Source organism: Mus pahari, chromosome 5 (genome assembly GCF_900095145.1).
Source record: "Mus pahari chromosome 5, PAHARI_EIJ_v1.1, whole genome shotgun sequence".
NCBI classification, from domain to species: domain Eukaryota; kingdom Metazoa; phylum Chordata; class Mammalia; order Rodentia; family Muridae; genus Mus; species Mus pahari.
Window position 1 is genome coordinate 93,412,447 of NC_034594.1, and position 26,737 is coordinate 93,439,183.

Sequence of the window (26,737 nt, forward strand, 5' to 3'; positions counted from 1 at the left end):
GCAGCTCCTACCATGTGGATCCCAGGGTTTGAACTGAGACCTTCAGGCTTGGCAGCAAGTGCCTACTCAGCTATCTTCTGGCCTTGTTTTTCTTACTTCTGAGCTCATCATAGCTCTGCTCCCATCTTGGGTAGTTCCTACTCGGTAGAGTTGCTTCAGGCCGCTCGGGGTCAGAGTGTCAGCGGTCCACCCCTGCTGCTGTTTCCTTGTATTGTGTTCTCATCCTCTAGTCATTATGCAATACAGATTTCAAGAAGCTCTGAGAATTTTCCATTTTTCTTTTGTTTGTATTCTTAAGTCGGTTTCAGGCATCTCAGACTGAGGAATGTCTAGCTGCCTTGATAAAAGTTGCCACTGACGAGTCCCTTCTGTACTCTCAGGGTGGTTGTGGCAGCTTGGCCTCTGTCTTCCCCAAGATTCCCTGGCCTTGCAAGTTAGAACCTTTAAATTCCCGGTTTATAAATGAGATCGGGGTACTGAGAAGTTAACGTAACTTCTCCAGCATCAAACACAGCTGGTAAGGAGCAGGAAGGGTCAGCCAGTAAAAGCAAGTGCCTCCCAGCCGGCACCTAAGTCAATCCCTGCGACCTCCGTAGTGGAAGGAGAGAACCGACCCCCACAGTCTGTCCTCTCATCTCCACATGTGTGCTGTGCCACCTCCCTCCCACCCCCACATGAACAAATAAAAGTGTATCTTATTTAAGCTGTAAGTTGTAATGCCAGGATTTGTCCGAAGCCACCTTTATTAGTTCTCTGGCCTCGTGCCCCATCACTCCTCTTAACAGGTTAAGTGGAGGCCTAAGATCCTCAAAGATGCTGTGTGGTGTACTCGAGCTCAGCAGGATCCTCTGACTAGATCTGGGGCTTGTCCTTTCCCTAGATGCTACTGGGGTTTCCACAGTCACTTCAGCCGAGAAGCAGAACACCTGTACCACACTTTGGAGTCCTCCTATCAGAAGGCCCTACAGTCCCACTTGAAGAACTCGGACAGCATCGTGTCTCTGCCGCAGTCAGACCGATCCTCTTCCAGCTCTCAAGAGAGTCTCAAGTAAGGGCCTTGGCTTTGTTGGCCACATGGAAGTGTTGTGTAGGTAAAAGTTTGCTGCTCAGACACACTCTGCAGCTGCGCTTTCAGTCTGCTTTCAACCTGCTAGTGCTCCTCAGAGGTCAAGGTCTATTCTGCTTCTACTAGGACACTGCTCAGGAGGTGAGAAACTTGGCCTCTTTTCCTTTTCTGCCACAATTTTAAATAGTGGAGTGAGTTACAGAGTACTGTGAGCTGTATATATTAATGTGTCAGGGAGTCCTCAAGAAGATATGAGCACTGCCCAGAGATAGGTTTGGAAAGAAAAGACATCCAAGACATGGGACTTAACCTATGAGTATGTCTGCCCTTCACATCTGACCTCTGCCCCATTATTGTTTGTTTTGTTTGAAAGGTCAGTCATCCCAAACATATATTGTTAACACTCTGTCACATGTGTGGTTGGTAAAATAATGAATTGTCTGAATCCTTCTGAAGACCTTGAATTCATTCTTCATGGGTACACTTTGCTGTTGTAGTTGTGTGACTACAGATAAAGCATACTCTTGGTGACACACATGTGCATGCATTTTGCAGCCGACCGCTTTCAGCCAAAAGAAGTCCCACTGGCAGCGCTGCATCCAGAGGTAAGTGACTGAACTACGGGTGGGAGGCCTGGGTGGGCCCGCTCCTCTCCCGAGACTGTGTTCAGTGACAGGAAGCTGTGGCCTGCTCCCAGCTCTCCTCAGTGATGCACCACCCTAACATCTGCTCTGGGCTCCCTGGCACAAGGGCCAGTTGTTTACACTGTCAGGATGGCTAGACAGAAATCTGGCTCTGTGGCTTCTCCTCTCTCCCTGCCTCTGTGCAGCCATGAGTCCTTTGCTCCTTGCCTCACATAATGTCGAGCGGCGGGTAGCAGCACGTCAGCGATCAGAAGCTGGAAAGGGGTGTGTTTCCAGATAGGGTGTAGCTAGGTGGTGACACGCATTTTATTTCATGTGTTAACCATAGCTTTAGACCTATAGTTTTCCATTATTCGAACAATGGAGCAGTAGATACCCTCAGGCAAAGTCAGTGGTTTTCTGTGTATTGTGTGATCCCATCTCTGGGGCAGTGAGCAATTCCTCCCTCCTGTGTGGTACCAAACGTGTGGTACCAACACATTTGGTTCTAAGGAAAGCAGAGCAGCACTATGTAATAGTACGGTCAGTCCTTCCTGACTTCTCTTGCTTCTCCATTAAAGGCTCTACAGTTAGTACCAAATCTGTGTCGACGACAGGATCTCTCCAACGATCTCGAAGTGATATTGATGTGAACGCAGCAGCCAGTGCCAAATCCAAAGTCTCCTCATCCTCAGGATCCACCGCCTTCAGCTCTGCAGCAGCACTGCCTCCAGGATCCTATGCATCCTTAGGTAACCAGGCTACTTCCCATCCTGCTGGCCCCATGATCCTGGCCTCTGAGCAGAGTTTCCCTCTTACACAGCACGTCCCTCTATAGTTGTGGGCAGCTTCACTCTTGAGGGTGTTCTAAAGCATAAGTAATTGCACTCAAAGATAGTTCCTAGCTACCCATTGTCCAGTGTCATGTCCAATGTCCCTTTTCTGTGGAGTATCAGCCTGACCTGTAAAGACATGCTTGCAGGCTGTGTGGTCCTCATGTCCTTTTTCCTATAGCAATTCCTGCCCATACCCAAGCCACTGGCCATATTGCCAGCACTGGCTTTCCCCCTCCCCTGCTGGTGGGAGCTGAGCAAGATGGCTCAGTGGGCCTTTAGGGTTTTTGTAGTTGAATGTCTCTTAGAATGAGGGTGACAGGAAGATTCTAAATGAATATAATAAACCTTTAACCACCTCATGCACAACTGTGCAGGTGTTCTACACTGCATACTGCCTGAGGGGAGCACACCCACACACTGCCCCCCAAAATTGTTTCTAATTACTTTCCAAAGTTTTGGTATCTAAGGTACATTACTCAGCCTGTCAAGCCAGCACTGAAGACCTTTTCTGTGTCAGGCTAGTGATGTATTTCACTAGTGGTGTATTTTTGTAAACACCCAGTTAGTCATTCACCCCCAAATCTGAGAACTTAGCTTAAATCATAACACTAGGACTGGGTTACTCACATGCCCAGTAGGGTATTTCAAGGTCACTGTAAAGCTAATCTTCTGAAGTGCTTTGAGATTGGAAGCATGCAGACAGGACAGGACAGAGATCGTACCACTTGTTCACTGTCACCATGGGCAGGCTTGCAAGCTCTGAGTCTGTCTCTCTGCTAGTGACCTCGTGGAGAGGTAGCCATCTGACTCAGGCACATGATTGAGGATCAGTGAGATTACATGAAGATCCTTTGTAAGTGATCACCCTGCCAGGTTGCAGAAAGAGGTGAAGTAAGATCGCTACTAACCTGAGAGATGTATGTCCTGGAACCATATGTTCAGGCAGTCTTGGTCCCCTGTTCGCAGACATTCTCTCGAAAAGAGGCTTAGTAAGGGCTTTCTTCTTCCTCATAGTAACCACTGTTCCATTAGTGTACAAGTACGAAAGTGTGGCTTTGTACTTTGTGGTCAAGGAAGAAGCCACAGGTGTTCCTTCCCATGGTGAACAAGTTAGATCTAAGTATTTACCAGGGTGTCAATACTTTTGATCCACTTTTTACTTTTGGTTTTTGCTTATTTAGTTTTGTTTTTGTTTTGGAGACAGGGTCCCACTGGATAGCCCTGGATAGCCTGGACCTCACTATGTAGACCAGACTGGCCTCGAACTCAGAGATGGCTTGCCTCTGCTTCCCACAGATGCACCTGGCTCCCCTTTAGTATTTTGAGTTAGCATTGCCTGACTGTTTTCATGCCAGCCTTGAGAGACTCTAGGGGTGAATATCTACTTGGATACGTATGTAGTGTTTAGTTCCGGCCACAGCAGATGCCCTCCGTGCTGAGGAAAGCCCCAGGAGTTAGGTCTGGTGACAGATGAAGAACCCTTTAGAATCGCTGGGGACATTCTCTTAGCACAGTTTCCTCTCCAGACAAGACTGCAGCATTGACTACTCTCTCCCTTCCCCATAAGAATTCTACCTTTAGTTTCCTTGGTTTTGCCCCACCCCTACATGCTACTTCAGCGAAGAGTGACGTAGCAGATAGTGCGACTGTGCCCAGGTCCCACTTAGAGTGACAAGACACTTGCCTTGAAGAGTATAGCATTAAAGCTGATAACCCTTTTCCAAACTTGTAGAGTCCAGACACATGAGGGAAGACTTGGAGTACGTAGGCCTGGATGCAGGTACTAAGTGCAACAACTGCTGCTGCTGGGCGTGTAGTTGGGCTAGGCCTTGCTGCAGCCTCTAGCTCTTCTCACTGGGTTCTGCTCTTGGGCTTACTCCTTAGAACCTGAACTTTTAGTGGCTCCTCTGCACCCCTCCTCCTGCTAGAACTTTCAGGGAATGGGAACTTTCTCAAGAATGGTAACAATTGACAAACCAGAGACTGTGAGTCATGCTGTCGACTGTGACACAAATGTGTGTCACTGTTCTGTTTTGCTTTCCAAAGGCAAAAACTGTGTTACTCCAGGCTGAGCCGGCTCCTGGTGAGGCCCCTTAGCTGGCTTCCAACTCTACCCTGCTTCTGAACTCGGTTTCCTTTTTGGCTTTGTTTTAAAGTGTACATTTTGCTTTTTTAGTAGCTAATAACATCCTGCTTTTTAATTTTCTGAATGTTACTAACTGTTCCCTGTTGTCCCCTCCCTTGTTTTTTAATTGGCTTAAAGACGGTACTACCACTAAAGCGGAGGGTAAGCGGTTTGTTTCTGTGATTGAGGTGTGTGTCTCTCTGGTCCTCTGTTCCCACCGAGTGCTGCCCAGTGCCCACTTGTCCTCACCGAGGTCCCTGCATGATGTGTTGCACGCTGTCCTTACCCTCTTCTTCATTCTGTCTCCAGGGGCTTCTTGCCTTCCCTCTGCCTCAGTTCTCTTCCCCTTTCTTGTTTGATCTTTGTTCCGGTGAATCAGGGCACTGAAGTGTGCTGTGGGTGGTGACCGTGCTGAGGCCACACTGGGAGGAATATTCAACATCACTTTGTACGTTGCTCACTTGGGGTTTGTTGCTCATGAAGCCCCCCACCTGAGCTGCACTCTCTCTTTTTTTGTGCTCTGTGGGCCTCTCAGGCTCATCTTTTCTGTTCTGAAAGTAAATGTCTGGTCAACTACCCACATTCTGTATTAGTGAAGTTTTCTGCTGAGCTACAAAGACATTTTTAAATAGTATTTTACTCTCCTATGAAGAACACTGCCAAATTGTTTTTATTTGTGTCAGTGTCACATGCCCCTGTTTCTTCATTTGTGTCCACTTATCTTCCTGCCAGCCACATGGTAATACTCTTCTCTGTGTTGAGTTCTGCAGTCCGCATCATGGAGAGAAATGGCCATGTCCACATCCCCTGATCCACAATTTAGGCTAAGATGCTCTTGCTCAGTCCTCACCTTGGTCTTTGAACTTGAGACATAGCCAATACAGTGTGCACTGACCTTAGATTAGCAACTATTAGGCAACATTATCCTTTCCCAAAATTTCTGGGTAGAAAATGGGATAATGCTTCAACAGTTTAGTATAGAGCAGTGCTGCCTGCTTGAGGCGTTGTCTATGCCTCCCAACCCTCCAGATAATGCCATCAGCAATCAAAAACAGCCTCGCTAGTTCATAGTTGTGAAGTGGCTACCATGTAAAAGAGGCAAGGTTTGGGCAGGGTAGCTCTTTATAGTTTTAAAGTGTATTATTGTGTGTGTATGAGTGCGGGTCTGTTTGCTGTGGTGTGAGTGAAGGACACTTTTCAAGAAGTCAGTTCTGTCCTTCCACTATGTGGAATCCCCAGGAAGCATCACACTCAGGTTGTCATACTTGTGTGGCAAGCATTTTAACCACTGAGCCATCTCTCCCCAATCCCAACACAGTATTTCTTATGTATACTTTTGTTTGGAGATCGGGTCTTGTCTAGCCCATGCAGGCCTCCACCTCTCTCTCTAGCTAAGGATGACCGTAAAGTCTGATTCTCCTCTGGAGTTAGGCTGAGATTACAGTTGTGCATTACCACAGTCAGATGTATCAGTGCTGGAAATGAAGCCCAGGATTTTGAGCATGCTGAGCCAGCATTTTCCCAACTGAGCTAAATCCTTAACCATTCTGTTGCTGAGGCCAGAGTCTAGGTTCTCCGGAGTCAGAAAGGAAAGGAGAGAAAGAGATTGAGAAGTTTTAAATTACACTTATTGTGTTTGCTCAAGAGCACAGAGATGAGAGGACAACTCATGAGATTAGGTCCTGCAGCCCAGGGATTGCACTCAGATTGTCAGCCATGGTGGATAGCATCTCACCAGGCAAAGGAATAGAACATGGTCGCAAGATTCATGTTTTTCAGACATGTCTCATCATAAGAATTACATGGATGTTTATAAGAAAGAAAGATAGATGGATGTCCTGGATATTTCCTCTGAAGATGCTGATTAAGTTCGAAGGATCTAGAGAACCAGAATTTAAAAGAAGTCTCACTGGTGTTTCCCAAAGTTGGACAACTTTATGAAATGAAAAGACAGTCAATAAATTTCTACCCATCTGTGGCTTTTATTTGGGTTCCCGGAAGGCCCTAGCTGGGTGTGGCTATGACCGGGGTAATTATTGCGTTGTTCAGCTGATAGTAGTACTTTTGTTTCTGGTTCTCCAAAAAGCAATACTATTTGTTTCCTTGACCTAGATGGAAGGGAAATGGAAAACTAGAATAGAATGCATGATAGTTACTTTTCTGTTGCTGTAATAAAATACCACAACAAAAGGGAAGGAAGGAAAAAAAGGAAGAAAAGAAGGGGGAGGGAAGGTTATTTATTTAGGCTTTTGATTCCAGAGTGAGAGTCCACCATGATGGAAGAGGTGTGGCAGCAGGCAGTCTTCCAGAGGAAGAGTCCATGGAAGCAGAGGAGTCACAGCTGCACACAGAAGCAGGAAGTTTGGGCAGGGAGCTGGGGAGAACAAACTGGAAGTTGAGTGTGGCAGTGACTTCTCAGAGCTCGCCCTCAGTGATGGACTTCCTCCAGCAAGGCACCACATAAAGACTCCATAAGCTCCCCAAATAGCACTACTAACTGGGGACCATGTGTTTGAATATATGAGCTATGAGGGCCATTTCTCATTCAAACCATCACAAACAGTTTACACAAAATGGAAAGTATATTTTCTCAGAATACATTATATAGGACAGTCAGCCTATTCTTCTCCCTAACACTAAGAATTCTTTACCTTTCCTCTTTTTTTTTTCTTTTTAAAAATCAGTTGTAGTGTCCCACGCAAAGTTAAATTGGCCATTCATTTACTGGACAAGATGCTAAATCACTTTCTGGTTTCCTTCAGGTAGGAAAAATGATGGAATGAGATGTCTTTAGAAAATAAGAATAAGACAGTAGGGAACTTTACAGGAAGGGAGGATAGTGTCTGCCACGGTAGCCTCAGTTCTATGTCATGACGGACAGGATAGGACCGATGTCTCCATGCAGACAAGCTGTCTCTGTTCTGTTGTTTGCCTTGTGAAACTCAGAGAGCTGGTAATGGTAAAGCAAACTGCCAGGGATGGTAAGAGAAGCCATTAGCTGTGCATGAACGATGTGCTTTTGATCCCAGCACTCAAGAGGTAGAGGCAAGTAGATCTTTGTGAGTTCTAGGCTAGCCTGCTCTATATAGTAAGTTCCATGCCACCTAGGGCTATGTAATACGGTCCTGTCTTGAGGGTGGAATGGGGATGGGGAGGCTAATGCAGCAATACCACTTTGTATCAGGATTCCTCCCTCCTTCCCTCCCTTCTTTCCTTCCTTCCTCTCTCCTTTATCATCTTTTCTTCTCCTCTTTCTCCTCCTCTTCCTCTTTTTTCTTATTCTTTGTGTATTCACATGTGGATACACGTGTGTGTGTGTGTGTGTGTGTGTGTGTGTGTGTGTGTGTGTGTGTGTGTGGTGTGGTGTATGTTGCTGCCCACTAGTTGACATCTTTCTCATTTACTCTCCAATTTGTTTAAGATAGGGTCTCTGGCTGAACCCAGAGATCTCCGATTCTGTCTAGTCTAGCTAATCAGCTTACCCTGGGGATCCTGTGTTTGTCTGCCAAGCTCTGGATTCACAAGTGGCCATCTTGCCTGCCTGACTTTTTGTGAGTGATGGGAATCCAGACTCTGGTCTTCATGCCTGGATGAGTAAACACTCTACCAGCTGAGCCCTCTGCCTTGGCTTTCTGTCTTTTTTAAGTCATTGTGCCTCTTCCCTTCTTTCAGCAGTAAAAAGAATGGTCCCAGAACCTTTGTATAGGGGGCAGCCACTTTATGCTCCTAGCTGTGAGCCTTTAACAGTCTTTAAAAATAAGTCTATTAAATAGTTTACAATCTCTAATGTCCGGACAAAAAGAGCCAAACTGGGTGTGGCCCAGTGCCTACAGTTCAAGCACCTGAGAGGCTGAGGAAAGGAATGCAGTAAGCCCAGGGCCAGCTCATGCTGTAGAGAGAGACCTGTCTCAAAACAGCCACCACTACCAGGTGTGGTACCCTGTGCCTGTCATCTCAACACTTGGGAAGTGGTCACAAGAGTCATTTCTGAAAAGAACCAGTCTGTAGTGTCCTCTTTTGGCTGCCTGACACTCAGTGGGGGGCTTAGGGGTTCGGATGCTGAAAGCGTGCTGTCTGCCATGGTGCTCATGTGGGGGGCTTAGGGGTTCGGATGCTGGAAGCATGCTGTCTGCCGTGGTGCTCATGTGGGGGGCTTAGGGGTTCGGATGCTGGAAGCGTGCGGTCTGCCGTGGTGCTCATGTGGGGAGCTTAGGGGTTCGGATGCTGAAAGCGTGCTGTCTGCCGTGGTGCTCATGTGGGGGGCTTAAGGGTTCGGATGCTGGAAGCGTGCGGTCTGCTGTGGTGCTCATGTGGGGGGCTTAGGGGTTCAGATGCTGGAAGCGTGCGGTCTGCCGTGGTGCTCATGTGGGGGGCTTAGGGGTTCGGATGCTGGAAGCGTGCGGTCTGCCGTGGTGCTCATGTAGAATGGGGATTATGTATATGTTGAGGGAATGAATACACTTGACTGCTTTAAGAAAAGATAATATGTTTAGGCATTATTCCCCAAATAAATGATTCTCCCCAAAACAAATGATTTCAAATGAAAAGTTATAATGTTTCAGTAGCCTGTGAGTATAGACAACTCATTGTTGCATTGAGTAAATAATAGTGTTATTAAGTTGAAGTCAAAGGTCATGTTAGGGCATGGGGAGGTGACACATTGAGTAAAGCAGTTAGCATGCAAGTATGAGGACCAGAATTCAGATCTTCAGCATACATACATACAAAAAGTCATCTGGTCATGGTGGCCTGCCTGTAAATCTAACTCTTGGAAGAAGGACAGGACATGCGTAGATCTAGTGTCCTAGATAGACTAGCTGAATCAGTGGTTCTGGGTTCATTTGAGAGACCCTATCTCAGTGTGTAATAGAGCAATTGAGGAAGGCACTCAGTGTCAAGCCCAGGCTTCCATATGCCTATATATACATTCACATGCACCTAAACAGCACACACACACACACACACACACACACACACACACACACACACACACACAGAGCTATGTTTGTTTAACTTTTGGTGAATTTAATTTAGATTATACTATAAAAGTTACATAGCTTCACCCTGTCATCTAGGAAAAAGAACTTAAATTTTAGTTTTATTTTGCTGTGGAGTAATCATTTAGTATTGCTATTTATTTATCTAAAAACTCTGAATTTAAATAATTTGGCCCTTCTTTACAAATCAAAATAGGTCTATTTATAAAAGTAAAAAATGTACATTTGTAAAAAAAAAAATAGCCATGAAGAAAACTGTTCTTTTGAGGGTAGAAGTGATAGGTAGCAAAACTGACAGAAAATCAAGTTCTCAGATTCTAGCTATGTTGAGAAGCAGCTATACAGGAATGGAAGCTAGTTTCATTGTGTTCCAGCAAGCGAGAGGTAAAAAGTTGAGCTTGTTGGAATGGCCCAGTGCAGAGAGAACTGAGATGGACTTAGAAGACTGACTTTTGTACAAGCCTAGGAGCTTTGAAACAACCTTGGTGCAACAAGACTGGTTCTTGGTATTTTAGATGCCTTAGGCCAAGGGTCCTGACATTACTGTTTCTTACTCCTTTTACCCAAGGGTGAATATCCAGCCCCTGCCCTGCAGGTATAGCATCCGCAGTAAGGATGCAATCAGACAGATACTGTAAGGCATAAAAAATTTCACTTCAAAACAATTCTTTGGCATATAAACAGTTTTACCATTTATTAATATGAATTATTACAAATGAGTATACAACTGAGACAAATGGCTTCTTTGTTTTTATGTAAAGAATGATCTCTTGCCTGAATAATTGTCAACACCTGTCAGAATTGGTTGATGTTCCGGGTGATTGGTGTTCAGATCATCACTTTGCACAGTACAAGAAGGCATAAGTATGTCTGGGGCCATTTCAGAAGTCCTTACAGACTGTCCTGACCCATGTTGAGATTCATTGAGCAAACTCCAGTCAACAAGTCAAACCCTGTTCTTTAAAATCAGACATTCTCATCCGCACTCTTCAAGTGGTTCTTACATGAGAGATGGTGGTAAAAAAGTGAGAGAGATATTCACCTTTCTGATGTCTCTATAAGAGGAGAAAAGTTGGTGCCTTAAAACCCAACAACAACAAAAGCCAACAACAAGGTCACTGCTCATGACACATGACGCACCACATTGAGACAGGTCCAAGTGAGCCACCAGAATGTCAGGACCTGTTTGACTTTGAATTCAGGTTTTGAGTTGACTAGTGATCAACTTCTTACTGCTCAGTTTTCTTACAGTCCCCACAGTTAGTTATAGGGCCTCAGGGTAAAGGTCTGGGCCTTGGGCTGAATTGATTGTTTAGCACTGTGCCTGTAACTTGGATCTAGACCACAGTTTTAGGATCTTTTCCAGAGTGAAAAAGGGAAAAAATAAAAAAAGAGGCATGACTGAATAAGAACCCTTAGTAGTGTTAAAATGCTTGAAGTCAGAACATTCTTCTTTGATTCCCTGAAAGCTGAAGGCTTTAACTCTCCTAAATTTCTTGCTTTCCCCAGTATCTGCTGTTTGCTCATTGTGTGTGTCTGCGTGTGTTTACTGTATTCCTGGGCCCTCTGTCTTAAGTCTGCAGTTTTCCTGCACTGTTATGCGGTTGTTTAGTTATTTTCATTACTCATTTAGGCTGGTTTGGCCTCATCTTTCACTCCTGTGCTGTCCCTGTCATTTAGTCATAGTACACAGCTAAAGTGTGTTCTCATGGTTTTCTGTGTTTGTGTAGTAGCTTGTGATTCTCTTGAAGACCACAAAACATTCCCTGTTTTTTCTTTAAAACATATTCAGGCACTTAAAACTGCCAACTTATTAGAGTAAAAACCAGTTCCCTTGCCATGAAGTAGACACACACTTGAACACAGTACACCAGAAGCCTTTCAGATTATATAGCTGCTTCCCTAAAAAGTAAGGACAGTTCAAAACCAAGAAAAGACCTTTTCAGGCTTCTCCTGTGTAGCCAAGCGTGTGAGTCCTAGGGAACACAGAAAACAAGACTTTGAGTTCACTGAAGGTGCAAGGCACTAGCCCGAAGCCAACCAGCACTGACAAAGGGCCATGTGTCCATGAAAAGGCAGACATGGGAACTTATCTTCAGATCACCTCGTTGTCTCAGTGCCTTACTCCTTTATAACGAGCTCTGTGTACACATGAAGCTGAGCTTCCTTCTGCAGAATTAAGTCGTTTGTGTTTGCAGCCCCTGTGAGTACACTAAACTTCCACAGAAGAAGCCACTTTTGGATCTTTCTTTAGACTTTCCAAAGATTGTATCAGCCAGATATGAGATGTCAGGCCGAAGGCACTGCGGGGGCGAAGCATCAGAGAATGATAACACACAAAGAATGAACCCTTAAGAATGTGGGTCTGCTGTGAAATATAAAATAACTACTCAGTGGTGTTCAGAAGAAATCAATTAAAATTTTTTTAGTGAGTGAAATACATAGAATTTATTATATGTATTTATAAATGATCCTCCCGCCTGAGACCACACTGCTGTTCCAGAGTAAGTGGTGCAGTCACCCAGCTCCAGACACCAGTGAGGGCAAGGCCGAGGTGAAAGGCTGTGTGTAGGGCTGGCTGCACCACCATCAGTGGCTGAACTCTGGAGCCTGTGGGCATTCACTGTCAGGACTGCAGGACAGAGCAGAATACACAAGCCAGCATCTTCACTGGCCAACAAAGGGCAGCTCAACTGGAAAAAGACAAGAGCATTTTGTGTGTGTGTGTGTGTGTGTGTGTGTGTGTGTGTGTGTGTGTGTGTGTGTGTGTGTGTGTGCGTGTGTGTGCGCGCGCGCGCGTGTGTGGAGAGAGTGTGTGTATGTGTGTGTAAGTGCACCCCAAACCTTGCCTGTACAGTCTGAGTTGTACCCTAATCCCAACATTTTTAAAAGTCTCCTTTGAATCAACAGTGCTTCAGAACTTCTGTTTGCTTTGTGTGACATGAGTAAGACAATAAAGGCACATAAATAAAAACATAGAATTTGACAAAAAAAAAAAAACCTTGATGGAATATTTGTAGGTTAGATAACCCCAAATCCATGTACAGGTTAATGAAAAGTCTAGCAAAAGTTCTAAATATAAGATAAAAATGTATAGATTAAAAGCCAGGTGTGGTGGCACATGACTGTAAATCCCAGGACTCAGGAGTTTGAGGCAGGAGGATTGCTGTGAGTTTGTTGTTAGTCTGGACTACAGACATACCAGGTCAGCTTGGGCTGTACAGTAAGGTCCTGTCTAAAACCTTTGTGTGTATGTGGGTACACGCATGCTTGTGCACGTATATGTGAGTGATAGATTATATGTTAAAACCTATTAAATACTATTTGTAATTAAAATAAACCACCTTTGCCTGAGTATATAATCAGAAGTAGAGCTTTGAAAAATAGGTATTATAAATTCATAAGAAAAAAGTTAAGAAAATTTGAGAATTAGTTATATGGAAAAGATAAAAAATATAAATCTCCTTGGCCCATTTGAAAAAATATGTTCCACAAGTATATTCATAAATAAGTCATTGAGTAAAGCAATATGTTTTATAATTTTTAAACCATTATAATTTTGATTTTTAAATATGCAAAACAATGGCATATGTTTCTTGATCATGCAAATATATTAATCTACAAAAAAAGGAATTTTGAAAAAAATCCTGAACACTGGTTATAGGACCACGTCACCAAATGCTGGGGAGCAAGCAGACCTTCAAGGGGCTTTTATTATCTAGCTTCCTGGCTATAGGTGTTCACAAAAAACAAAAAAAGTTAATGTGTGTGACCTAAGTGTTTTGTTCTGCTTTAAAATGAAAAATACCTAGAAATACTTCAAATTCGATTGATTTTTCGTGTTCATTTTTCCTGTTCACCTACTTGGGTTTGATGAGTGACTAAGACAAACCAGAGTCACTTGGGGCCAGCCAGCTGGCTTTGGGCATTCACCTAGGCCAGCTGCATGACACCGGCCTGCTTTGTTCTTTCTTGTCTGTACATTGCTGTGAGAATTTTGATTTTACAAAGATCATAGTTTTCAGTAGCATAAACAATGCCACGTTTTAGTAAATGTCCAGTAGTAAATGTAGCCCAGGCTGGCCTCAACAAACTGTATAACCAAGAGTGGCAGCCTTGAATGCCTTCTTAGCCGCTTGCCTCACCGCCCAGGTGCTCGGATCACAGGTGTGTGCCATCATACCTAGCTCATATTGTGTTTACTGAAAGTCACTGGTTCTAGTCTCCCCTCCAGTCCAGTGCTGTACTTTCTTGAACCTTCTTCAATTCAGGGCTTGTTTATGTAATCTTCAAACTTCATCTGCTACTGGGAAGGGGTCAGTTGTGTTCACTTCTAGTTGGCTTGTGGAGGGCATTTTGTGCTTCCTTGAATCCAGAGAACCAGTGTGGAGAGTTCAAAACCACATTCATCACTGCTCATCCTGTTGGGATCACACTGGTATCTAACTCTCATGGGACCTGGCTGACAGATACCCTGCTCTCTGCGTGGTCAGCCTCCTCAGTGCCCTGTGCTTGTGGTCTGGGTTCTCAGGTAGGTCACACTGGATAAGGACGTTATGCAAACACTGTTTCTGCTGTACCCTCCAGGTCGAATCCGCACGAGACGGCAGAGCTCGGGGAGCACCACCAATGTTGCCTCTACACCCTCCGACAGTCGGGGCCGCAGTCGCGCCAAAGTGGTTTCACAGTCTCAGCGTAAGTAGTGCATCTTAATGCCTTTGTCACCTTAGCTTCCTTCAGTGGCCCATCCCACAGCCGGACAGGCTTCAGTGTCTCTACTGACATCAGTGGCTCTGAGACACTCTAAGTAGGCTTGAAAGATGGAACATTCTAGAATGTTTTGATGTCCTTTCTAGGAGATTCATGTTTCCTGGGCTGGGCTCGGTCTATAAAGTACTTGTGGACCTGAGCTTGGATTTCCGGTCCCTACATAAAAATAGGTATACTGACACAAATCTGTAATACTGTAGCCGGGGAGATGGGACAACTGGATCCCTATGGCTTGCTGGTCAAGTGATTGAGTCTAAGTGGTGAGCTGCAGGTCCCAGAGAAAGGCCCTGTCTGAAAAATGAAGGTAGTGGTTGAAGAAGTTACCAGACATCCTTTTCTGGCCTACACACACACACACACACACACACACACACACACACACACACACACACACGCACACGCAGGAACATACAGCACGCATGTTGATAGCGTTAAACATTAAAATACACTTTGTGACTCCCTATCCTGAAGTCTTTCAAGTTAGAACTTACCTGTTACATAATCTGTCTTTGCAGTGTGATTTCCTGTGGGGAATAGGAGCTGAGGAATATCTTACATTTCGCTTTTTGTGTTTTAGCTCTTGACTATGGCTTCTTCCAGGTTCCCCACCCCAGCTGAGTTAATAATATGTCTCTCTAGCTTTGAAATACGAATGTCACCTGAATGTAGGAGGATGGGAAATTGCTTTTCTACTGGGTCTTAGGAGATTAGGAGAGGTTTAAGTCTTAACAACTCAGGACCATTCAAGCCAGACCTTGAGGCTCCTCAGTTCCAGATTGCATTCACAGAAACACAGGCCACTAAATGATTGATCCTACACCCCAGGTTTACACATACAAATTCAGTATTTTAACAGAGATTCGACTTTGAGGTAAATACACTTATACCACAAGTGTGGGCATACAACATTCATAGTCCTGGTTTGATATGAAGTAGATTTGTTAATTCTAGATTTAGGGTCCTTAAGGATTGAGATATTTTAGATATTTGAAGATTATGGAAACTCATAAGCATTGAAAGGTGAAGACAGCCATGGCAATGTTCTTCCAGCCTTTGGGGTCTTGTTAGACATGGAAGTGGGGCACTAGGGACCAAGGTGTGCTACTTTTCCTCTTGCGGAGAGCTGGGGTGTGCACATTGAGAGGCAGACAGCTCGGCCCATGATAGACAGATGCTTCATGAACAGATCTGGCATAAGTATTAAATCTGGGCTGTACATAGAGCAAAGCATCCTTGGGGCCATAGCGATGTTGCTACTGTGCTTGTGAATGAGCCTTTTGTGTTGTGTCGCATGCTGACCTTCTGTATCGTGTTATTGTCTTTTAATCCACTCTTGCCTGTCCTTTGGTCTGCTCTGCTAACGAAGGATCCAGATCTGCTAACCCTGCTGGTGGTAAGCCATTTCTCTTGCCTTTCTGTTGTCGTTGGTACTCTGTCTCTGCTGTGCTCTTTGCTCAATAGTAATTTCTCTGGGATGGTTCTTCACAGTAGTGTGCACTATGGACTTTACAGTGATTTTCCTTCCAAACTGTGTGTAGTTGAATCATTACTGGGTATTAATTTTCCTGTGTAGATATATTTTTAAATCTTTATTCTGTAAGAAAGTAATTTGTGGGTAAGTGTTCTTCTTGTTCTTCTAAAGGGATTTTGTTTGTTTTATTTTTTTTCTATAGGTCATTCTATTCTACATAATAATTATTTATATTTTGTTTTAAAATTTTTACTGCCATCTCTACTTAGGAGATAATCTGTTAAGTGGCTGTCATTTTGTGTATTTTTCTATTTAAAAATGTTACTATTTTCTCTGAGAGAATTCTATTGTGCAGAAAATGTTTATAACCATATCTGGATATTTAGCTATTAATAAAGATTAGTAGCTCTGATATTTATTTATGGTTTCTGATTTTATTACACATTTCCCAGGGAATGTGACTCATGTGATTTCCCCTTTTCAGGGTTTTTTGGGTTTTTTCCTTCCTTCCTTCCTTCCTTCCTTCCTTCCTTCCTTCCTTCCTTTTTTTCTTTCTTGAGATTTGCTTTGAGGCTTAGTACAAATTTAGTATTTATAAAATTTGATGTTAAAATGAAAAATAAAAGATGTGTTTTTGGATATACACATTTGTACAAGAGGAGTCCATGAAGTCACATTGTGAAATGTTGAGAGAGTTGGGTGTAGTTACACAGACTGAGTTGGGCGCAGCATCACTGGGGCACAGGCAGAACTCTGGTTGCACATGAGTCTGTTGCTAACAGGGGGTGTTATGCAGGTCATGGTTATGTATCCTGCATATGCTTGTTATTGAACACACTGTATATTCAAAGTTTTGATTGCTGGCTCTGTCAGTTTGTCTGAGACTATCAGGCTTTCTAGAAGGGTCTTTTAAAAATTGTGGCTTTTCCCATTTTTCTCTATGTTCTTAGCTCTTTCCAGTCTATATTTCAGCAGTGCTGTTGGGGTAGATGTCTGCACTGACTGTCTCTGTGGTCACTGACTCTTCTACCTACCTCCTGTGCTTTTCCTTGTGTTGCTTGACTTTAAGTGCTGTTTGATTCTTATAAACAGTACATGGTTTTATTTCTTTTATGTGTATCTGTTCAGGGTCTAGTCTGTAACTCAGTAGCATGACACTCAGCTAGCATGACAAGACTTAATCTCCAGTACTGGTAAATGAAGTAAATTGTAAAACTTGTGACTTTTAATAGATGGGTGATATCCAGCCACATTCCTTATAGCTACTGATCTTTAAGCTTATGTGTACCACCTACTCTATGATTTTTTTTAACCATTTCTAGTTCTTTCATCCCCATGTCTTCCATTTGTTAGATCAAACCCAATTTCCCTCAGTTAATATCTAAGAAGTTTGCTATGTTTCTGTTTCTCCTGTGATTTACTTAATTTTTAAGGCATCAGTTCTTAGGGCTTGGGTGTGTGCTTCTGGGAGAGCTTGCAGGGTGTCTCTGGCTTCCTGCAGACCTATGCTTGGAACAGGTACCCCTGTCATGTTGTTCTCAATTAGAAACTTCGCCTCTACTTCCAGAGGTGCTTCGTGTGTCTTCTAAGCAGAGGTGTTAGTTCAGGATAGCAGTCCTATGTACCCACGCGTGAAGAACAGCATTACCAACTCAAATGCTATTTTTATATAAAATTTCTTAATGTTTCATGCAAACTCATGTGTGAAAACTTATTCCTTTAGTCACTGCGAAATGTCAGCTGACTCTCAGCATCTCTCACTATCATTTTCCTTCACTTTTAGCTGGCAGCCGGTCAAGTTCCCCTGGGAAGCTTTTGGGAAGTGGCTGTGGTGGACTTGCTGGGGGTTCCTCAAGAGGCCCACCGGTAACACCATCCTCAGAAAAACGAAGCAAGATCCCCAGGAGTCAGGGATGTAGCCGAGAAACAAGTCCTAACCGGATTGGATTAGGTAAGGATCTCCAAGATTTGAAACCCCACTCCCAGCAAGGCTGTGACCTCGGTTCTGACACAATCACTGTCTGACACAGGAAGCAGGGCTCTGCTCTTGAGCTCAGGAAGTTGCTTCAGCTGTGCTTAAAACTAGGCACTTTGTGCACTATACGGATTACACTGAAATTTCATTAGAGTCAAAAACTGTGTGGAACTTAATGCTTCCAATGACTGCGGTGGGACTTTATCACTAGCAAAGCACTAACATTGAAAAACTAAGAATTCCTTTTCTTATTAGACCCCATCACTCTTCATTTTCCTTCTATTGAATTCATTCTAGTCATTAACATATATTAACTTTCAAAAGCATTTCAGGGTCCCTCTATTTTGATCTCTTACACACAAATAATTTGACGTAATTTTGTTGAAGCTTGAAAGCTAGAGATTGCTGGACAACAATCTAAATCCTCACTTTACTGGTGTGTTGGCTTTCTTTATAATAGCGGGTAGATACAAGTGATTCTCAATACCTTACAGACAACTCGCATATGTTCCCTCTCAATGGGAAAGTCTTTCCGAATACCAAAAAATACTATTTATCCATGTATGTACTTGTATTATATATTTGTCAGCTTCATTAAGTACACATTTATTACTTTAGAATAAGAGGACTGTATCTTTAACTTTTCTTGTTGGCTTAGTTTTTATACTCATTGGTTTTTCTCAGCCTTTTTTTATTTGACTGTTCACTGTATACCAGGTCCTTTTTTAGACCCAAGAATCAGAAGATTATTTAATCTTAGCATCTCAAGTCCAAACCCTTCTAGTCTATTGGGAAAAGGTGGGGATGTGAAACTGTACGGTATACCGAGGCAGGTGCCCAGCACATCAGAAAGGAGGATCTTTTCTCATGTCCACTCGATCCTCCTAGATCTCCTCATAACACAGGTGTCCCAGAATGCATCCTACTTTGAAGTCAAGGAAAAGATACTCTGTCAAAGAGAAAAGTCGTTCCAGAAACAGTTGGGCAAGGACTCGTTAACCACGTGGGATGGATGGAGGTCGAGGGCAGCTGGACTGGTTGGGCTCAGAAAGGGGCAGAGGTCAAGGAGTGGGAACATTTGATTTGAACTCAGTTTCCAGGAGGAAATGTCTGAATTGCCAAATCTGATACCACAACCCATCTGCTTTTGCCTCCAGTTTTGTTAAGAAGACATTTTAAGTCTAGGTGTGAATCCTCCACTGTCTCTTCCATTGCTGACTTGTGAAGTTTATGTACGTTCTATGACTGCAGTGTATTCTACTATTATATCTAAGCGGTCTGCCCTCCTTAGGACACGTACCTGTTTACCAAAGGTACTACTTGTAACAGTTCCATTTCTTGTTGCTGTGTCAAACATCTCACTATGGCAGCTTAGGGGAGGACAGGCTTATTTTTGATCTCGGGGTCGAGGAGGCATGAGACAGGAGTGTGAGACAGCTGCTCACACTATACATGCTGTCAAAAGTGGAAGAGATGGATGCTGGCGTTCAGTTCACTCTTTTGTTTATTTAGTCCAGGACCCCGTTCTACAGCATGGGTCTTCCTACTCAAGTTTACCCTGTCAGGAAACTCCCTTACACACATACCTAAAGGCATGGCTCCTTGGTGACATGTCCTGTCCAGCTGACAATCTGTTAACCACCAGACAACCTTTCATGTTCTTCTTGAAATTAGGAAATGATGCAATTTCAGTAATCTAGTATAACTAACTCTAGGGTCTGCTCTTCCATGGTCCTTATCTGACAGTCTATTGTGTATAGTAGAAAAAGGAGCATTTTCTGTGCTTTGAAAGCCAGTGTCATGAAACATCAGTAAAGGAATTTGTTTCCTTTCAAAGAGCTCTTATTTGAAGTTGATATTTTTTGTCTTTTTTATTTTTTGGAGACGGGGTCTTATGTAGCCCAGGCCAGCCTAGAATAAAAGAGATCTGCCTACTTTCATCCTCTAGGTGCTGGGAATATATTACCATGTCTGTCTTCAGTATTATTTTGAAGGAACTTATTCCTTTGGTGCTTATGAATGCAATGAGTAGTGTTAGAGTTTTAAGATCATACATAAAGTTCTGATTGAAGCTATTTTATTTCTGCTCATTATAAGAACACAAATATATGGTGTTGGGGATTTAGCTCACTGGTAGAGCACTTGCCTAGCAAGCACAAGGCCCTAGATTCAGTTCTCAGCTCTGGGGAAAAAAAAACACACACACACACACACACACATATATGAATAAAATGTACTTTTACACTTATCCATTTATAAGGCTGTAGGTGTTTAACATGTTATCATTGAGTTTATACTAGATATATATTTGTGTATCTAATCATTTGCTTTACTGTTTAGCATTATAAGTACAAATATTGCCGTGCGTGGTGGCGCACGCCTTGAACCCCAGCACTTGGGAGGCAGAGGCAGGCGGATTTATGAGTTCTAGGCCATCCTAGTCTACAGAATGAGTTCCAGGACAGCCAGGGCTACACAGAGAAACCCTGTCTTGAAAAACAAAAACAAACAAACAAACAAAAAGTACAAATATTCAAAAGAGGGTAGAATGTTTTAAGAATGTTTCCTATAAACCCCAAACCACTTCACTCAGCAGTTTTGTTTTGTTGTTATTTGTTTGTTTGTTTGTTTGTTTGTTTTTGAGATGTGGTCTTTAAGAGACACCAAAGTGGAATAATTTATACATGTGCTTCCCTAATTGGAAATTAGGATTTGGGGTTCCCAATTAGGGTCCCAATTGGTATCTCTTAAAGTCTTTACAGTTGATCTTGTGGCACAAGACCACCAGAACCAGCATAAAAAGCAAGATGTAGGAGCACATGCTTGTAATCCCAGCACTCCCATTGCAAGGTGGAAGGCAGAGCAAGAGTTGCCTATAAGCTTACAGGCCAGCTGGCCGGACAGAAACAAGGGAGAGCCTGTCCAGCAAGGTGGAAACTAAGGACCAACTCCTAACAGTTGTCCTCTAACCTCTACACGTGTTCTGTCTACCAGCCTGACACACACACACACACACACACACACACACATATGCACACACACACACCCCAAAACCAATTCTAGTGATAATCTACAAATTATTCCTTTTTTGTCTTAAATACATCTAGCTAAGTTTTCATTTCTTGTTATAGAAATGCTAGCGCTCTTATTTGACATCTAAGATGTTTTACATTTTGCTTTGTTGTTTGTTTTGTTTTTGAGATGTGGTCTCATTCTGTTGGCTTAGGACTCACTGTAGCTCAAGGAGGCCTTTTCTCCAGCCTTCCAGGAGCTGGGATTACAGGCGCCACACTCAGCTGCCATTTAAAACTTATTAAGTAAAAAGCATGTAACTGGATAATCAAGGAACAAAGCTCTTTTTGCTCTCACTCACATACATCCACATGGTGCTCCCCTACCCCTACCCCACCCTACTCCACCCCCTTTTCCTCCCTTTTCTTTTTTCCCCTTATCTCCTCATAAACTAAACAATTCCTAATTCCCAACTAGGGAAGCACATGTATAAATTGTTCCACTTTGGTGTCTCTTAAAGACTTTGCAGATGTGAAAACACAAGCAGCATCATTCGTGATTGTTAGCCATTGCCTCTGGTGTGCTTCTCCTGGGCGTCAAGTGAAGACACTGGAAAAACCATTTAACATTTTGCAACCTATATTGCGTGTTATATATTTTAAATGTCTTATGACTTTCTGGTTAGAAAATATTTTTGGAAGATTCAAGTTAATTTAATGATTTCTTTTAACTGTGAAACTAGGTTACTGGGACATGAAAATGTCTAGAGACACTTTATCCCTTTAACTTACAGTGGTTTTCATTATTCCTCTCTCCTTTTTGCCTTTGCTGTGTGTTCTGATTGGGCCCTTTCTTAAAAGGGAGAAGTAAGGTTGGAGAGATGACTCAACAGCTAAGAGTATGAAGTCTTGCTAAGGGCTGGAGCTCAGTTACAGGGACCCACAGCAGAGAGCTCACAACTACCTCTAACTGCAGCCCAGTTGGATATGATGCCCTCTTCTGGCTCATGCAGGCATTGCACTCACATAGAATACACTCCTGCAGACGTGTACAAACACACATAAAAATGAAAGTTAATTCTTTTTTAAGGCAAAAGTAAGGATCACCCTTAAACACTATGACATAGGGTGGGGTCTTATCAGGAAATACAAAACGTGTGGCTTTTCAAAACTTTGCCAGCATTTCAGATAGGCTTTCTGGATTGACTGTGTTTAAGGAAGATGAAGTATATTTCATTGCCTGTTTCCCTTACACTTCCCCCATGCCATAGCTCACCTAGGATATTTGCTGTGAGCACATATTAAAAAGACAAGTTGATTTTATACTCTAGATAGACAGATTATAGATAGATGGGTGGATGGATGGGTAGGTGAGTGGGTGGATTAATGGACATCATATGAGTGAGTATTGACCACTTAATCTATAAAACTAATTTTTCTGTGCTTACTTTAGATCTTCCTGTAGATTAGCCCTGGAACTAATGTTGTAAGTGGGTGTTTTTTCTTTTATGGCTTAAATTACGGAACATTCAAAATATCACTCTTACCACAAAATGCCCTTTAATGGGGTTTGGGGAATTTATGGAAAGATTTCTGTCAAAACAGTGGACAGAATTTCTTTTTCTGTGTGTCACATCATAAAGGATCCCATGAATATGGCAGGTGAATGAATTCTCTGGAAGAAACACCAGTAGGGTATGGCTTGTCAAGAAGTTTGTGTGGGCATTGTTCCATATCACAGCTGTTTATTCTTGTTAGTGGTCTCTGTTGTCTTCATAAAGCAGACTTACTCCAGAGAGAACACGTGTTTTCATTTCTGCAGCACTTCTATGAACTCAAAAATGGTGTGTTCTGGATAAAGTTAGGGTGTAATTCACTGAGCTTGTGTTTATATGAAAACTGCCTGGTTTGGAATACAGTGGAAAAGGTCAGAATTCCCATGTATGTTGTTCAGCAAGCAACTCTGAAATGCATATGTGTGCACTGTCCCCAATATCCTTCTCATAAATGATGTGATTCTACTTTATTCCTTAACTTCATATTGGGAAGATGAGAACCAGGGAGGTCCAGTGGCTAGCCCAGTGAGGCAGCTGGCGGCTGTACAGGTCTCTGCAGCTCAGGTGCATTAGTCTCTAAAGATAAGCAGCCCTGCTGTGTGCATCTGAGGACCATCCTGTATGTTGGTCAGCACAGCTCGGCACCTGTTGTTCTCGCTCTCTTTATAGGACCTGTGTAGAATATTACAGGAATTGCCGATTAAATAGTCACCAGTACCATGAGTGGAAACCTCAATTTTTCTGTGTCATTTTGTTAGAATTAAGAAATTTCTAATGAGGCCCTTGAGGGAGCTCATTCAGATTACATTCCTGCATCACATTTCCCTGCCTGTAGACTGCCAAGCATCTGAGCATCTCTTACAAGCTCTTGGGGTCTGGCTTCACCCCAGCACGAAGTTATTGTGCACACGCTAAGCTGGCTTCATTTCTCACACATTCTTCGTTATTGGAGAGTTCGGTGATTCTGGTTAACGAGGTGTTCTTGTTATAGTTAGCTGTGAATCTTTGCTCTGAAACAATAGACAGTGTTCATTGTGATAGAGAAGGTATGCTTGTTTTTATACCAGAGAATCAAGCTCACTCGTTTCCACAGTCTCAAGCCATTTCTACCTAGTGTAGTAGCACTTAACCTCTGAGGATGAGATGTCTCTGGAAGCTATGATGTTAGGTATCCCTCTGCCCACATCAGTAAGCAGTGTTTCTAAAGAATGTTGTACTAGTAACTTATTTCTCTTTCTTCAGATTGAGAAGCACAGCTGTCATGGTCTTTCTGAGCTTCACAGCCAAAATATTAGACCTTAGACTACTGTACATATGGTTTTGTCTTACAGTCTTAATGTTTCAGTGTTTGGGAATAGTAAACTGTCCAGAGGCAATTGTAAAATAATTAACATTCCAAGGCCAGGAGAGGAATCTTCTTGGCCAAATATTGAGATTGTCAGTTTTCTAGCTGTAGAGACCAGAAAATAATGAGCACCCAATTTTACTCTGCATCTGGTGGTTTAGATAGTTGATTTTGTATGTGCAATATCTCCATCTTGACTATGAGCAGGCTTTCCAGTTAGATTTGCATGTCGACTTCTCTGTAGCAGGCTACCCTGGGGAAAAGTGAGCTGTCTTCTTTTTGTTAGGGAAGTTTGTAGACCTCAAGACCAGAGTCTTTATTCCTATTACTCATCCAAACAAGTGGTCTCTGGGGAGACCGGGTGCCATGAAAATAGCCTTGGTGCCCTAAGCTCTTACTGAGATGTCTGCTGAAGCTTCAGACCCTGGGTGCTTCTGACATGCTTTGGATCTTATATTGGATGCCAGGCTGTCCTTTGGGAAGAGTTCATTTCTCACATTTAAGTGTAATTTCACTTCAGGGTTTAAAATCTACAGCCTTCTGAGGGACAGACCCTCCTGTCAGTGAGACCTCTTCATGGGCAGGTGGCCCCATACTTCCTGTCAGAGACAATGTCATAATTTCATTTAAGCAAATGTGACTGATGCTTGTGAGATTTTCTGTCTTCATTAAATTTGTTCACCTTCTCTGAAACCCTTCATGCTGCACGCTAGCACGGAGCAGCCGTATCCCCCGACCCAGCATGAGTCAGGGGTGCAGCCGCGATACCAGCCGTGAGAGCAGCCGCGATACAAGCCCTGCTCGGGGCTTTACACCACTCGGTGAGTACCCATAGGCGCTGCGCAGGGGCTCCCAGTGCTTGTGCAGCCACTGCTGGGTGGAATGACCGCTTCTCTCTGCTGCCCTGTGATCCCGTCTTCTCTCTTCCCTCTTCCTTAGTCACCCTTATTGTCCCCTGCATGCATAAACCTTAGCAACTACCGGTTTTCACCCATTAGAGGCAGAAACACCATTCACTCTGCCATGCCCATTGCTGGTCACTTGTCCCTGGGCAAGCCCAGTGTGGGAGTTCCTAGCATAAGGCAAAACTTAGCTGAAGTGAATGGCTGCCTGCACGTGAGATGAACTTAGAATTTACACTTAGTCATCACATTTCTGGTTTTCCTTTGTTTTTACTAAAGATTAATTTATGTAAGGATTTTTTGGTATTAAGGATAGAACCAGGGCATCAAGCTTTAAAGGTGCTAGGCTCCGAGCCACATTAGCCAAGCCCAGTAGATATTATTCAAAGGGAGAACAGAAGTATAATTTTAGAACATTTTGGAAGTTGCATGAATTTTGTTTTTAGTTTTAAGGACCCTGACTTGCTCTAAAATGGGCACACTACATCTCTTAGTAATTATCTGATCCCAAAGTGTCCATCAACACCAATGCAAGGACGCATTTTAATCTTCAGTAGTTATTTTTCAGCTGCTTGCCATGATTGGTGTCATTGTACTCTTAATGAATATAAGGGCAGACGTGATCTTGTAATTAGACCTAGATCTGAATGATCCTCATTCTCAGTGACGCAGGGGCTTCAGCAGTCTGTGATTTTTTTCACTATAAGTTACTCAGCTGATCTTTTCGTTATGTATGTGTTGCTCCAAGAGAGGCAGTAGTAGATCAAAGCAGGAGGCCTAACTCCTCTTCATGCCAGTGATTGAAGTCAATACACAAGCTCTGAAAACAGATTCCAGACGCCTTCTAGACAGCTCTCTTACTTTAGGGTTCCTTCTTTAGTTGTCAGCTAGTCTCCTGTGCTTCAGGCAGTTGGCTTTCCCAGTGTGTATCACGTATGCTGCAGTACCCTCGAGCTTTGGGTCAATATTGATACTCACTTTGTTTCCCTGAATGAACTGGTGGTTTTTCCTTTTAAATTCAGGCTATACACCTTGTCCATCTTGGCTCACTATTTGACTCTCAAACAACTTGTTACATGAGCAAGCAGTTCAATCTGTGGATGATTTTGTCTGTTAGAAGCAGGTCAGCATTTTTCTTGGTGGCTGACGTTTTCCACTGTCTGTGGACCGAGCCTTGAGTTCTTACATGCTGTCTGTGGATTGGGCAAGGAGGGCTGAGTTCTTTGTACCTGGATTAAACCCTGAGCAATTGTTTGCTCTTTGGGTAAATAGATCTCTCAAGTGTCTTGGTGACATCCCAAAATATTGCTTTGTGTAGTTACTGTTGCCCAAGGCAGAAGCTGTGATCCAAATGCACTCTGGCTTTATCAGCTATCTTCTGTTGTGGTCAGGGCAGTAGGAAAGATTGTTTGAGCTCAAATTGTAAACCGTGCCTTTTAATCTCCTTGGGTTAAATCTGTTCCACAAGCTTGTGCCCAAGGAGTAACAGAAAGGCACCATTTGAAGCATCAGCTGGCACAAGTGCCCTCAGTCCCTCCTCACACTGAGGAATGAGCACCTTTATTGTCAGCCTCCAGGCCTGATCTTACAGTCATATATTTAAGCTGCAGAACCAGGCATGGTTTTGACTCCCAACCTGTCTTGTTCAAAAGCAGTTCTGATGAATGTCTCTTATTGCTCAGCAGTATGTTAAATGCTTCTTAGTGAGGTTTCCTCCTTAGACGCAGAGCAGAGGGCATAAGATTTTCCTGAAGTGTCGGTTTCCAGACTTGAAGATAGGACCTGGGGGTTCAGAGAGACGTCCCAGGAAGTGGCTATCCTGTGGGATCTTGCTATGTATCCCTGAACACTTTCTGTTCCTTTTTGGTTTCCATAATCACTTCCATCAGTTACCCTTTGAGTAAACTTAGCCGATTTTATTAGGAAAGAAAGAAAGGTAATTGCCGGGCCTGGTGGCGCAGGCCTTTAATCCCAGCACTTGGGAGGCAGAGGCAGGTGGATTTCTGAGTTCGAGGCCAGCCTGGTCTACCAAGTGAGTTCCAGGACAGCCAGGGCTATAC

The 26,737-nt window shown here is 43.3% G+C and overlaps 1 protein-coding gene across 41 annotated transcripts in view; it reads left to right on the top strand.

Moving 5' to 3' along the window:
• The window catches only part of Clasp1 (cytoplasmic linker associated protein 1), a 219,805-nt gene that overhangs the window by 126,586 nt on the left and 66,482 nt on the right, over positions 1-26,737 (top strand). For 10 of the 41 annotated variants that reach the window (XM_029538538.1, XM_029538549.1, XM_029538540.1 and 7 more), the window contains 8 exons: positions 881-1,048; positions 1,622-1,671; positions 2,271-2,441; positions 4,258-4,305; positions 14,235-14,342; positions 15,784-15,810; positions 17,672-17,839; positions 24,489-24,596. In XM_029538538.1, coding sequence (XP_029394398.1) covers positions 881-1,048; positions 1,622-1,671; positions 2,271-2,441; positions 4,258-4,305; positions 14,235-14,342; positions 15,784-15,810; positions 17,672-17,839; positions 24,489-24,596 — 848 coding nt within the window. Of the gene's footprint in view, positions 1-880; positions 1,049-1,621; positions 1,672-2,270; positions 2,442-4,257; positions 4,306-4,788; positions 4,813-14,234; positions 14,343-15,783; positions 15,811-17,671; positions 17,840-24,488; positions 24,597-26,737 lie in introns of all 41 variants that reach the window. The other 31 variants (XM_029538544.1, XM_029538555.1, XM_029538548.1 and 28 more) reach the window with 9 other exon arrangements.